The 14121-nt window shown below is 33.0% G+C and overlaps 4 protein-coding genes across 5 annotated transcripts; 1 reads left to right on the forward strand and 3 right to left on the reverse strand.

Moving 5' to 3' along the window:
- Positions 1-73: 73 nt before the first annotated feature.
- Positions 74-1598, reverse strand: LOC106637283 (uncharacterized). The gene is made up of 5 exons (XM_014349993.2): positions 1433-1598; positions 1136-1373; positions 865-1051; positions 308-806; positions 74-229 (listed from the first exon to the last, which is right to left on the reverse strand). The coding sequence occupies exons 1-5, from the start codon at positions 1441-1443 to the stop codon at positions 103-105; spliced, it is 1062 nt and encodes a 353-aa protein (XP_014205479.2). The 5' UTR covers positions 1444-1598; the 3' UTR covers positions 74-102.
- Positions 1599-2822: 1224 nt separating this feature from the next.
- On the forward strand, positions 2823-5320 carry LOC106637302 (spermine oxidase-like). The gene is made up of 4 exons (XM_014350024.2): positions 2823-3410; positions 3470-3942; positions 4252-5019; positions 5099-5320. Exons 1-4 carry the CDS (start codon positions 3272-3274, stop codon positions 5228-5230), a joined length of 1512 nt encoding a protein of 503 aa, XP_014205510.2. The 5' UTR covers positions 2823-3271; the 3' UTR covers positions 5231-5320.
- Positions 5321-5326: 6 nt separating this feature from the next.
- Positions 5327-7901, reverse strand: LOC106637308 (spermine oxidase). 2 transcript variants are annotated; one of them, XM_089590294.1, is made up of 8 exons: positions 7816-7901; positions 7456-7701; positions 6894-7155; positions 6613-6823; positions 6291-6536; positions 6089-6220; positions 5688-6008; positions 5327-5618 (listed from the first exon to the last, which is right to left on the reverse strand). In XM_089590294.1, the coding sequence occupies exons 2-8, from the start codon at positions 7694-7696 to the stop codon at positions 5508-5510; spliced, it is 1524 nt and encodes a 507-aa protein (XP_089446420.1). In that variant the 5' UTR covers positions 7697-7701; positions 7816-7901; the 3' UTR covers positions 5327-5507. The 2 variants fall into 2 exon arrangements, with proteins under 2 accessions (XP_089446420.1, XP_089446421.1); XM_089590295.1 differs by having other exon boundaries at positions 7456-7719.
- A 1242-nt stretch (positions 7902-9143) lies between these two features.
- Positions 9144-12436, reverse strand: LOC149375115 (spermine oxidase-like). Its single transcript, XM_089590279.1, has 7 exons — positions 11790-12436; positions 10945-11212; positions 10654-10861; positions 10335-10577; positions 10112-10243; positions 9720-10040; positions 9144-9647 (listed from the first exon to the last, which is right to left on the reverse strand). The coding sequence occupies exons 1-7, from the start codon at positions 12106-12108 to the stop codon at positions 9516-9518; spliced, it is 1623 nt and encodes a 540-aa protein (XP_089446405.1). The 5' UTR covers positions 12109-12436; the 3' UTR covers positions 9144-9515.
- Positions 12437-14121: the final 1685 nt, after the last annotated feature.

A 14121-nucleotide genomic window follows, 5' to 3' on the forward strand; every position in this document is an offset into this window, starting at 1 on the left:
AAAACTGACGAGACATGTAAGTACAAATATGTATACCTAATATATTTAAAAAATTTAACAGTACAATAAATTTTGTAAACAATGTGATTTTCATAAAATAGTTCATAACTTTTGCAATAGAATCCTATCGGTGAACAAAGGCACATCGCTTTCTCTGAACCAAGCATGCAAAGTAGGATGCATTTCCATAGACAACACCTTTTTGAGTTGTGCATCTGGAATTATGCACCTGAAATACATCACAGTTATTAAAACTACATACTTTTTGCAATACAATAACTAACAGCTTTTTAAGATTTCAACTTACCTCACTCTGTTGTTTATACAGTCTGCTTTGACGTATTCATATCTAAGCAGTGAGAAAATATATCTTATGTATTTTGCATCCATATTATTGTTATCACTTTCATAAGGCGTATAATTATTTATTTTATTCAAGTATCCTTGCGTCAATATTGGCACAATGTAATTGACTTGCTGAAAACATTCTTCCACAAATTTTTCAGCTCCACTGAAAATGTGTTTCTCTTGCTCTTGTAAGATGATTACTCCAATCTTAGGATCTGCCAATCTAAAAATTTTTGCGATTTTTTCTACTGTACTCTTTCCATCCTCCGCGAATGTCAGCATGATTATGCTGCCATATTTTGTATTTCTCACTTTTGAATTAGCAATATTATTTTTACTGTCGTTACTGGTTATTCTGACAGTTTCTTGATTTGAGTAGGTATCTTTTTTTACAATTGGACTGAGTACCAATGGAGCTTTTGGTATTGAGTTTGGTTGGTACATGCCATTTTTCATCTCTACAAATAGTAAATTTAATTTTACTTGTTAATTGTGAATTTTAGTAGAAGAAATTACCTTGATTTTTAGTTATGTCCTTAACAAATTCATTAAAATAACTAGCCAATCTGTTGATAACATCTAATCTTTCAAGTTTTTGCAGTGCTAAGTATATTTTATCTATGGTAGCATCATCATTTTGAATGAATGCCAACAAAGTATAGTATGTAGGATCTTGTAAACCTTTGAAATCATAATCAATGCACTGAAACAAACATATTAGCTTTTATTAATGTAATTATTATTTGTATCAGGAATAATTTTTAAACTAGTCCCCAAAACGACTTACCCGTATTTGTTCATTGAGTAAACCAAGATGAGCAGCAAACATTTGCCAATCCCCATAAATTTTACCTGATGCCGTTGCACTTACAAAAAGGCACAATTTTTGCAGCAACTGTCTACCCTCATTTTCAAAAAGATAAGCTGCATGAATTTTTGATGCTACAGCATCCAAAATTACAGTTTCTAAAGCTTGGTGCCTCAGAGCTTCTTTTCTGAGCTTTTCAAGCTCTGGATCGAGATTTCTAAAAACCAATTTTAGTTTATGTAAAATGACAACAAGGAAAAATTTGTGTATACTCACTTTGCATACATCACTTGTGAGAAATCACGTTCACCTATGTAATATTATTTCTTTCTCCCTGTAAGGTTTTCTGGAGAAAAGTATTTTTTTCCATACATCCCAAAAGATTGATAAATCTTAAACACTAAAACTAATTGCTTAAGAGAGGTAAACACAGTTGTTTACAACATTCAGCTGTCACAAATGGCAATCATCCCCTCCCTCCTACTTATAAATGTAGTAAAAAAATCAGCGGGAACAAGTACAATTTTCAAAGATATAGTCATTATTTATTTTATTTTTATTAAAGAAACGAAAGTGGCCCTAATATATATACAGAATAATAGTCTGAATACAGTGATATACAATTAATGTGAAGTATGCACGTGCATGTAGACTAGAGAAGCACAAGTACAATTAAATATTAAGATAATAAAATAATAATAATATAATATTAATATGATATAACATATTTATAAAGCATCTTATTTTATCATAATGATGTAAGAGATAATAATATTGTATACTGAATTTTAAATTTAATTAAAATAAGAATTAAATAATAAAGGCCTAACGAAAAAGCGATTGTAGAATATAGAGATCCAATCTGAGTATGCTAGGTGTAGCGAAAATAATGAGATCATTTTTAAATTGATGTATAGGCATTACGTCACAAGAACTTAATTTAGTAGGAAGCTTGTTCCGTAAGACGTACTTAGTCTAAATGCAATGCTTTTAAAATGGCATTGTTGTAGTATAACTGTTATACTCAACTACTATACGATTTTTTTTTTTTAATATTTTTAAAAAGCGATCACGATTACTCACCAAAACAAAATGTATAACGTAAATTACGAAATTGGGGGAAACAAATTAATTATTGTCCATTGAGCAAAAATACTCATTGCGTAATTACAATAATTCATCATGAAATGTCAGCAAAGCGACAAATAATACTTAAATTAGTACAGCTTGCCAAGTTAGTTTTATGAATCTTCTAAGAAGACAGTCTGGTTTAGCTCCTTATACCCTAAAGACCTTTGATATTTTCAAATGCCTACATTATTTTGATTGTTCAAATTTTATTTTATTTTATTTTTTTGCTTCCATTATCATAATAATAATAAAAATATACTTAGAAATATAGAATTTATACTTAAGGTGAGATTGCAACTGACGTGAGAAAAATTTTTTGATTTGATTTCAATGAAAACTACTTTGACGATAACTTTTTTGCTTGTAAATATATTTTATTGCTTACACTAGTTGAAACAAATAACGTATCCATAAATTTTCACTTCATGATACTCTTCACTAGACTCTTATAGTTTTCCTACAGAAAAAAAAAAATAATAATAACAATCAAATTTTTCACAATTAATTGAAGAGATGTACTTCAATCAACAGGTCAGCAGCGTCAGCGCCATCCTGTATCTATAAAATTTAATTATTCCAGTGTCCGACTCCGAGTGTGCCCCTTTAATATCATACAGTACTTGGCAAGTATCGTGTGTAACCACACTCGAACGGTTCATATCAAGACAAAAAAAATGTTTGAAAATCATTTTTTATCCGTCATTAACAACCACAAATCCAACTCGTCCCTGAACTCGGCTTCCTGGCAATCGACTGTCATAAAAAAAAAAAAAAACCAGTACATTATTTCATTCATGATTGATTCTTTATTAAATCACTGTGCCAATGACTGGGTTTACAATGTTTTATGCGTTACCATTTTTTATTAGTTTGATGTGTTCCTTTAGTAAATAGTGCATATCAAATCTGTGATTCTCATCCTGTGAATGATTATTAAGATTTTCTCTTGAACATACTAGCCAATTGTGTATCGTAGATTAAACCATGGAGGGTGTCGGTAGGAACAGTTCAAACGCTTTCACAGAAATAACCGGAGTAGTGATCGTAGGAGCTGGGATTGCTGGCTTGGGAGCTGCCAGAACTCTTGAACAATCAAACTTCAAGGACTATGTTCTACTTGAAGGTAAAATTATCCATTGTTTGATTGGAAGTAACGTGATTTCATTTGAGCATGATTTTCAGCACAATCACAAGTGGGAGGCAGAATATGTTCAGTTTCATGGAATGGAGAGGATGGCTGGTTGGAAAAAGGTGCTCAATTTTTACACGGCACCGAAAGTCCACTGGGAAAACTGATTCTAGAAAAAGGTTTGCTTTCTGATGAGGACGGGTCAGAGGGTCAAGGCTCATTTTACAATGAAGATGGCATCGCACTGAAGGGAAAAGTTGTTACAGAAGTCAGTGACCACATAAAAAATATTTTAGAGGATTGCGAGGTTTATTCAGAATTCCATGTTTCGCAAAATCGAGCCAAGGATAATATTGGCCAAGTTTTGAGACGCAAGTTCAAAGAACTACTTTTACCGAGAAATACACCGGAACCTTTAAAATCAACCAGAGAGGAGTTATTCGATTGGAACGTTAAATTTATTGTTATCGACAATGCGTGCACGTCACTCAATGAACTTTCAGTAGAAAGATGGGGAGATTACAAAGTAAGAAAAACAAAATTTTCTTTTATATCTGCAACAGGGTGTCCACTGTACCTGGAAATCTAGAAGAAAAAAAAAATTATCAAAATATAAATTTTTTTAAAAATCTTATTAGTAAAATTCCAATATACCGCTAACTAACTCCAATTCAGCGTAACAGTATAGCACAATAAAAAACTTCCGAAAAAATAAAAATTGACCCGAAGAATTTCTAAAAAGTTAGTCAATTTGGCTTCACAGATCTAGTGAGCACCCTATGCATACTTAAATCACATAAATTGTGCAATGTTGAAATAAAATTTCAATTTACAGGCTGTTAATGGTCCAGAATATGGAATTTTCAATACCCACTATGGATCAGTTGTAGAATCTATTGCAGGAGAATTGACTCAAGAGAACATCAGACTTGAGTGTCCAGTGAAGAGGGTTGAGTGGGACAACAAAGTTACTTCGGAAAATGAAAAAGCGGTAAAAATAACGTTAAAGAGTGGCAAAACGATAATGGCCGACTGCGCCATTGTTACCTGTTCGTTGGGCTACCTAAAAGAAAACCACGATAAATTATTCAGTCCTCCGTTACCTCAGTGTTACACCACCGCGATAACCAGTATGGGATTTGGCGTGATAAATAAAGTCTTTCTGGATTTTGAGGAGCCCTGGTGGGAACCAAAAACAAAAGGCTTTCAATTCCTATGGAGTGGAGATAAAGAGGAAGATTCCCTTAGAAACTATACCGTCAAGAACAAATTGCCATCCTGGTTGCGCGATCTTACGGGTTTCGACGTTGTCCCGACGCACCGAGCGGTACTTCTCGGGTGGATCGGGGGAAAAGGTGCTGAGATTGTCGAGACGCTCAATGAAGAAGAGATTATTAAAGACTGTGCTCAGCTGCTTAGGTATTTCGTTAAGGACGCCTCTATACCTGAAGCCAGCAGGTGTCTTAGGACTTGCTGGGGAAGCAATGAATACGTAAGGGGCGCTTACTGTCACATAACAAAGAAGTGTGACGACTGCGGTGCTTCACCAAGTGTCTTGGCCGAGCCTATTTGTAGGAAAATTCAATGCAATGACGGAATTGAGGTAACTGGTGTAAAATAATTTTTTTTTTTTTGTATACGTGGTTTTTAACATTTACAAATAACTTTTTTTTCATTAACAGAAGCGTCTTCCTATTTTGCTGCTAGCTGGAGAGGCTACACATCCACATCATTACTCCACAACTCACGGAGCTTATGATACTGGGGTGAAACAAGCTCAAATTTTTCTACGTGACCATCATCTGATGTATTAGATTTTTTACCAAGATTTTTAAGAAAAAAATCTTATGTATATGATTGTCACACGTTGTTGTAATAATTTTTAGAATCAATTGAATAAAAAAAACCTATATCTTTTAATGCTTGCTTTTTTTTCAAAATCTTTCAAACTTATACTATATTAAGCCTTGGCGACATAAACGAATTTTTTGAAAGCTTGAAAGGCCATCTTCAGTCATCATTAAAAAAAAAGTACTAAGTAAGAGTAAAATATTAATTTCTCGTTATTTCGTTGAAAAAAATCCGTGGTAACTAGTGATAGTGTTCTATTAGTCTATCAGCTGCCTTCCATCCGGAACCGATCGCCCCATCGACGGTGGAAAATCTCGTTCTCGATGTAGCTTCTCCAGCGAACAAAATCCTCTGCAACAGAGTAATTTGATTTTAGTAAGTATTCAGTAATTATTGAATCACCTAATTTTCTTCACCGACCGGTTTCTCGCTAGTTATTGGTTCTTCTAGCATCGTCGAGTAAACCTTCCGTCTCTGCGATTCAACGCTACGGTAACTGTAAGTCCCTCGAAAATGTGGATTGCTGTACCACTGGGTTCTAACCATCGCCACGGGTTTGGTCACGTTGTAAGTTTTGTCCAGAAAACGATGAAGATTTTCCACCGCGTGCTCGAATACCTTGTTTTCCGAAAGTTCTTCCATCATTTTTACGTACTCACCCGTTATCCACAATGTTAACAGTTTCGGTTTGTGCTCAACCTTTATCGCTCCATAAATCCCGAGGACCCATTTCTTTTCAAGCTAAAACACTCGAGTACCATGTATTTATCAAAAACGCTTTTCTTTACTTTGATGTTAAATATCAATTAGATATGATTTACATCGGCTTCAATCTTCTTTCGGTCTTCGTCATTCCACACGAAAGCGAATTCGAAAACCTCCTCCTCGCCTTTCGTCCAAAACGGATGATCAAACAAAAAGTAGATTTTCGCTACTTTGCCGAAACCAATACCCTGAATTGTTGCACACCGTGAATATTTATTTGAAATTTCGTTGAAAGTAAAATCGAAACTTAGAATATACCTCAATAGCTGCGATTTTTTGATCGGACAGTCGAGGAGTGAAAAGCTTTTTATGTTTCTCCTTTAAGACTCCCAATGACACTGTAACAATGACATGATCGGCTTCGTACTGTTGTCCGTTTTTTGTGGTTATTAAAATTGATGGACTTCCTTCTTCGTTACTCGAATAATTAATTGATATTACTTCAGTGTTTAGTATCGTGTTGTTTCGCACTGGCAATTCTTTTTCAGGATCAGGATAACGTTTCTGCGACCCAACATTACATAGATGTACGTATTATGTTTGTCGTGTCATTTTAGAATTAGGGATTGTTTGATATTACCATTAGTATATCGAGAATCGTCGAGTATCCTCGCTCTTTCCAGTTAACCGACTGGTCGCCTTCGCACACCTTGTATCCACCTTCGTCAATGGCGGAAATGTCGTTCCAGGAATCTGCCGAATCGAAACTTATTCTTGACAGTTCCATGTTGTTCAAGTACTTTTTCTTTTCCTTCGTAATCTCCGGATTGTTCTTAAATTTTTCTTCGAACCTTAAATATTTTTAAAATATCACAATATCATATGGTTTTTTTTTAATTTCTACGGTTGTTTTGATACTACATTTTTTCTACGTATTCGCCGACTGATTCGAAGCCTGACGTGTTGTTGTGAAATTCAATGTCATAAACGTATTTTCCCTCAAAGATTGTGAGATTTTCTGACAAATCGCTATTTAACTGATTTCCAAGAGAATCGAAGAATTTTTGTTTAAATTTCAAATCGCTCGTTGCCTCAACCAAATCGTACTTGTTGGCTAAATTGTAGGCCACATTGTTCTTTTGTCCATGAATCCATTGTCCGCCAAGATCGACGGAATAATTTCCTATGACGTAAGCAAAGACCAAGTCAAGTTTAAATGCTTTTTTTTTTTGTGTGTGTGTGTGTGTGTTATAAGCATTAGATTTTTTTAAATGTTATTTTATCTTCCGCAATAGTGTTTTTGCGTTCAACCTTGACTTACGTAAATGTAGAGGTCATGATTTACAAAAGAAATATTGTCGTTCTATACATGCATAAGTTTACAAATCACTGCCTACTAATGATTCTTATTTTAAATACTTGAACTGTCATTAATCAGTATTCCTTGTAAAAAAATATTTGGGCAGCATAAAAAATAGTTTACCAAACTTGACGGTGTGGACGCGACCGCCGATACGATCCTCTGCTTCCAAAATCGTCACGTTAGTAAATCCATTTCCAAATAGTTTTGATGCAGCTGAAATTCCTGCTGCACCGCCACCAATGATTATAATTTTCGCGTATCTTGACGTAGAAATACTTTTACCAACGCTTTCGTTGACATTATTGCAAATTAGTAACAAAATGATTATTGTGAATCCTGAAATCTTGAGACCATTTTCCATTTTATCTATAAACCATTGGCTTTATATAAAATACAGTCAATAAATTTAATATAATTTAACACTGTGTAAATGATATTCTGAGCGTTTCGATTTAAGTAAATCTACTACCGATTTCTTACCAAGTACAATAGTCTTTTCTATGATATATTACTCACTGTCACTCTTTTTAGCAACTATCAGCTGAAACTAGCCAAATTCAACTAGCACGTTTGGCTCTAACTTACATTCTAATTGCAAGCATGGTCACTTCTATGCAGTTTTATTTCAAGATCAGTGAAAAAAAAAAATAGAATATTACGTTCAATGAGGAAATACATACATGCTATGTAATCGTTTGCTGTGTACAAATATAAAAGTTTCTGTATCGTTGTTTTTTCTAGCTTAATGCTATTTTTGTATGCATTTAATCGTTTTAAGATTATTTGTTTTGCTGATTTAAAAAAAAAATTTATTTATTTAATTTATTGTTAGTTCTGCCTTTAAACCCGAAAAAATAGCACCGTCAACAGCTGAACAACATTTTCTGAAAATTTGGAATTATATTTACTTATTTTTACATTGAGTACATTAAGTATATTTGTAATAAAAAGTTAACATATTCATAGATAATAAATATTGTATTAGATCTTGACAATTTTTTTGGAATGAAAGTTTCAGCAAAGTTTTCAAGGCAACTTTCAAGATTAAAATCTGGCGTATGAATTGGGTCGAGCAGAAGTTTGTGCTCGCCAGCAATGCCGTTGAAAAATTCTCTCGAAATCAGATAATTCGGTTGACGACGTGCGAAGAAAATCAGTTTTTTTTTTTTTTTTTTTTTTTTTCCTTAGTTTCCGTAGAACAACTATTTTAAAGAGAAAAAAAAATTTGATTCTCTGAATTTAAAATTTTGTCACTTTCTAATACTATCTTCAAATAACTTCAATGCAGCTGTCTCAAAGACCTGAAGATCCTGCATCCACTGATATAATGCTTGGTTTCATCGTAGAATCATTTATAAAAGCAATTAAGTACATTCATTACAAGCAGCGAAAAATGTTTGTAAACTTTTTTACCTATAAATTCTTCATTTTTTTCCTGAAGTCCTGAACTTTATAATGAATAATTTTATAAATGCTAGTACGCATTATATCTAATAAACTGCAAAACATGGTTTGATTTAAATGCATTACTCTTGTGTCAACATCGGATGATTTTATCTAATCGAAGGTCAAAGAATTTTATTCGTATCTAAACGGGTCAAAAAGAAATAAGTGTTAATTCTTCTTCTGCATTATTCTGCATTGATTATTATTCGTGACTTTAGTGACACCGATATTATTCAAGATTGAGTGAGTATTTAGCTAAATGTATGGAAAAAATACTTGAATTTTGTATGTATTGAGTATATTTAAAACTTATGTTGTAAACATACCTAATCTAAGAAAGCATTTTTTTTTCAAGATTTTCAAGTTCTGCATTTTATTTATTGTCTTAAAATATTAAATAAATAAGTTATAAAAGTTACTATAGAACTATTTTCTCACAAAAAAAATTTTTTTTTTCTAGTTTAGAATATTATAGCAGAGATAAAGAGAAAAATTTTGTTAAAAAGTGTACCAACTTTTTGTATAACACTTTTTTGTAGGAATTCAATTTCTATTATATTATTATTATTATTACATGAATGATGATATTATAATAAACGTTGCTAACGATGTTTTTGTAAGTATGTATATAACGGAAAAACTCTACAAATATTGAATTCAACTATTTACATCTAACTTACACATTGTTTTACATTAAAAAATTTAAACCAATTGCCAAAACGGTCAATAACATTTTAATCTTTGAAGGGTAGTCTCTCCTTATAATGCTCTATCAGTCTGTTTGCAGCTTTCCATCCTGAACCAATTGCCCCGTCTACTGTTGACGATCTGATCGTATGCGTAGCTTCACCAGCAAATAATACTGTCTGCAAAACAAAAAAATCTCAAATTAATGGCCATCACTTTTGTTAGTCTTAAAAAAATATAATCTTACGAACCATATTTTGAGGATTCACAGGTTTTTCCAACATTTCAGGGAAAACTTTTTCTTTTTGCGAACTCGTGCTCCGATAGCTGTAAGTTCCCCTGAAATTTAGATTTGAATACCACCTAGTTCTCAGCATAGCAAGGGGTTCGGTCATTTTTAAATTCTTATCGAGAAATTTCCGAAGTACTTCTTGGGTATGATTAAAAACTGTTTCCTCGGGCAGGGCTTCCATAACCTTGGCATATTTTCCAGTGACCCATAATTCCAATAAATTGGGCTTGTGCTCTACACTCATTGCACTAGATATTCCTAATACCCATGATTTTTCGGTCTGTAAATTAAGCAATGAAAATCAAATTTTTCAAGTTCAATTTATTTTTTTTTTTTGAAAAAAAAACTCACGTTGTTTTGAATGGATTGTCTGTCAACGTCGTTCCAAAGGAAATTAAATATCAAACACCTGTTGTCACCTAAATTCCAAAATGGTTTATCAAACAAAACGTAAATCTTGGCTACGTTGCCAAAGCCAAGATTCTGGAACAAAAGAAATATATACATACGTATATTACTTCTCTTAAGTGTTATCCACGCACAGCATACAATTTATCGAGATATTTTCGCTCACCTCAATGGCCTTGACTTTTTCATTCGGTAATGGAGGTATAAAGAGTGACTTGTGCTTTTCTTTGAGCACTCCTAGGGAAACGGTTACTATGACATGGTCGGCTTCGTACAATTGGCCATTTTCCGTGGTAATCAAGACAGGAGGACCTTCGCTGTTACGTATGTAGTCGATCGCCATAACTGTCGTATTCAACATAGTATGCTTCAAAACCGGTAGTTCCTTTGACGAGTCGGGCAATTTTTTCTTTAAATAACAGAACATTTATAAAAGAATTGAAAAATACTATACGATTTTTTGATGCTTGAAAAAGTTGAACTACCATTAATACATCGAGTATTGTCGAATACCCTCGATTCTTCCAATTGATCATTTGATCACCTTCGCACTCCTTGTACCCTCCGTCCTCTAAGGACACGTTGTGCCAAGATTCTGCGGATTCCAAACTGTTTCGGAACACTTCGAAATGATGCATGTACTTTGCCTTTTCTCCGTATATTTTAGAATTGTTTTGAAATTGTACATCAAACCTGTACGCCAAAACGTATCATTATTCATATTTTCCTCCTTTTTGTGTCGAACATTTTTTTTTTTTTTATTATGTATAGATTACATTTTATCAATGTATTCTCCAACTGATTTGTACGCAGTAATATTTTCCGGGCCTTCGTCTTCAACAGTGTGCTTGTAATAAAACTTCAAGAGGGTGGTTTCTGTCTCCGCGTCAAGTGGATTTCCCAGCGAGTCGAAGAACTTTTGCGAGAGTCCGTAATAAGGTTTGTCGGTTTTTTCGAGCAATCCCAAGGGAGCGGCTAATTCGTAAGCTACATTTTCCTTTTCTCCGTGAACCCACTGGCCTCCTAGATCGACCAAGTAGTTGCCTGCGTGTGTAGAGAATAGTTTGAAACACCAACGAAAGTCAAAATTATATATTGTAGGCGATAAGATTGATGCCTTGGTGAAAAAGATACTTTTTTGGTTTTGAGTTAATACATGATGTTATCTCGATTTTGACTTTTAAAAATATGGTAGTACTTCTATTTTTAATGGATAAAAAGTATCACCTCCAGTGCTGTATTACGCAACAAGTGCGTAAAACAATTAGTGATATTGTACGTAGCATTTTAATTCATTTTATTGTTTATACATTTCGCACAGCTTACGCAAACTAAAAGTAAAAAAGTAAAATAATTTGAATGTTAAATTGAAATTTAAAAGTTTTCTTCCTGCGTACAATACGACGCTTCTTTAACAAGAAAGTAAAACAGAACGAAAATTTATTTAACTGCACTCATTTATAGGAAAAAATATGCCATTAATAAATTTGCTTCAACTCTTGGATAGCATAGCTTTCTCTGCCAAGGTATTCCAGTGTGCTTTGAGTATACATTGTAATCATTTTATATAAAAAAATTTTAAAATGCTTTTTTTTATGCCATTTATAATCTAATTACTTACCAAATTCTGCCGTATGAACTCGACCACCAATACGATTTTCAGCTTCTATTATGGTCACATTTTTGAAACCAGCATCAAACAATTTAGATGCGGCCGCAATACCCGATGGTCCTGCGCCAATAATTACAATTCGCGGATGCCGAGGTTTTTGGGGTACAGAAGTATTAGTTGCCGTTAAATTGACCGATAGTTGTTTGATATTAGCCATCGTCGAGTTATTAACTGTAGTTGTATTACTTTCGGAAGCGCTTATTTTGTCATAATTAATTATCAATAACAAACAGACGATAATTTTAAGTGTCCTTACTATAGAATTCATAATGATTCCTTATGCCAAACAAACTTTTAGGGGGAAAAAAGAATGAGAAAAACAAAATCGCACAGTCGGTATGCTTTTTTAAAGTAATAGCTGCCCGTCAAAAGCCGTTTGACATATGGGCAAGAATGAGTTATCAGCAGACCGTACTCCGCGTAGTCGTACAAAGTTTTTATTGAACACGAGCATCCCGTACATGAAAAGTGCCCTATTCACTGGAGAAAAAACTATTTGTTAAGACGTTAAGAGAGAAACAGAGATATTTTCGCTCTTTCTCTATCCTTATAAGAGCCACGTAGATCAGAGGCAGCATCAGCAGCAGAATCACTATCATTGGCACGGCAAAGTGGGACTACATGTACAGTGAGGGGGATAGAGAAATAGATCTTTATGAGCTCGCACGAGTAGTGTAAACCAGTTAAGCAAACCTTCGAATTGAAGATTTGTTGGACTAGGTATAGCTGTTTTGATGTTACACGTGATTTGTTGGCCCACTGAATAAATGCCGAGGACCCGAAAAGTGATGCTGGGTCAATGTTGAGTATTTGTCTTGCTTACAAATTATGATCTGTGTAAATATAATAAAAATGAAAAACCAACGCGGAACAAGGAAAACTTCTTACTGATTTGGATTTTTTTTTTTTTTTTTTCGATAATTGTAAAAACTGGAGAAAAAAAACATTGCACAGAGATTTTTTGGTATTTGTAGAAGTGCACTTGTTGCGCCACTATCCCTTTTAAAGTATACGGCTTTTCGATCTAACAGACTCTGGGTGGAAGCATCTCCTAGTTGCATATAGATATCACCGGGTAAAATTTTCGGCGAGGTTTTCGGTGTAGTGAGACCGCCTGGCTGTATCAAGAATATTAATTAATTATTGTTTGTGCAATACACATGAAATTCAGTATTATTCTTACCGAAATTGAAAAATTTTGTAGCTTAAAAAAATTTGATATCAATAACATCAAGACTGCAAAACATGTCTGAACACACAGGCCAATGAGTATGCTTGTGCACTTTGTTAATCGTGTAAAATTATGGATCATAATACGATATACATGAAAAATTATGTTTGAGTTAGCTCTTTCAATTTGTGTAATGTAAATAATTTAGATTAATTTTAATGAATTTCATGTCTTTGGATATTATTAATGATAACGAAAATAATATTAATTACATATATGTATAGTTTATTTGAAAAAAGATAATTATGTACAATAGAATTTTTGTTGTGCTATTTTACTTACAAAAAAGGATACGATTTAAATTTTTCAAAAATTATTATAATCATGTATTAATTATTTTCAAACGCTAAAAATTAGCTTGTAGATTCACTCAGAATTACAGTAAAACAATTTTTTTTTTTTAATATTGTATCTACATAAAAAATTCAATAAAAAATGTGATTTTTGTTAAGTCTCAATCATATTTTTTTCGTAAGGAGACAACAATGTTATAACTAAATAGAAATGGACACATGTATAAGAGTATAGTATTATGCCATATAAAATATAAAATCAGTCTTTTAAAGAGAACCTAAGTTGTGGCTAAGTCAAAAAATTAAGTGACACATAGTGTTTCATAATAATTTTTCTTCGGGAAGATTGTTCAATTACAATTAATTTTACATCGCAAGTTCCTAGCGAACTTTTATTACGAATATTTTCGTCACGAGTATTTATGAATTTTGCAACTTTTGCTGTGTAGACAGTACATCATTAGCATTATGCTATTCCTACAATTGGATATCAGCAAAGATACTCGAACAGACCAATAACTTCCTTTGTATACGTTTTTTTAACAATTGAATTATTTACACTTTTGTTTTACGGCGCACGTGATATTTCACTATCCACATAAAATTTCACCCTTTTAATGGGTATACGTTATATTAATAAATACGTCATAAAAAAAAATTTTTTTTTTTTGGCACTAATATTTTTAGTTATATTTGTCAAAGAATTATTTTTTTATAGTAAAAAATACACTTTCCACGATTAAAAATTTCTTGGCAC

This window comes from Copidosoma floridanum, unplaced genomic scaffold (assembly GCF_036245765.1).
Source record: "Copidosoma floridanum isolate Cflo_tuat_1 unplaced genomic scaffold, Cflo_Japanese_pri ptg000012l, whole genome shotgun sequence".
Classification (NCBI taxonomy): Eukaryota; Metazoa; Arthropoda; class Insecta; order Hymenoptera; family Encyrtidae; genus Copidosoma; species Copidosoma floridanum.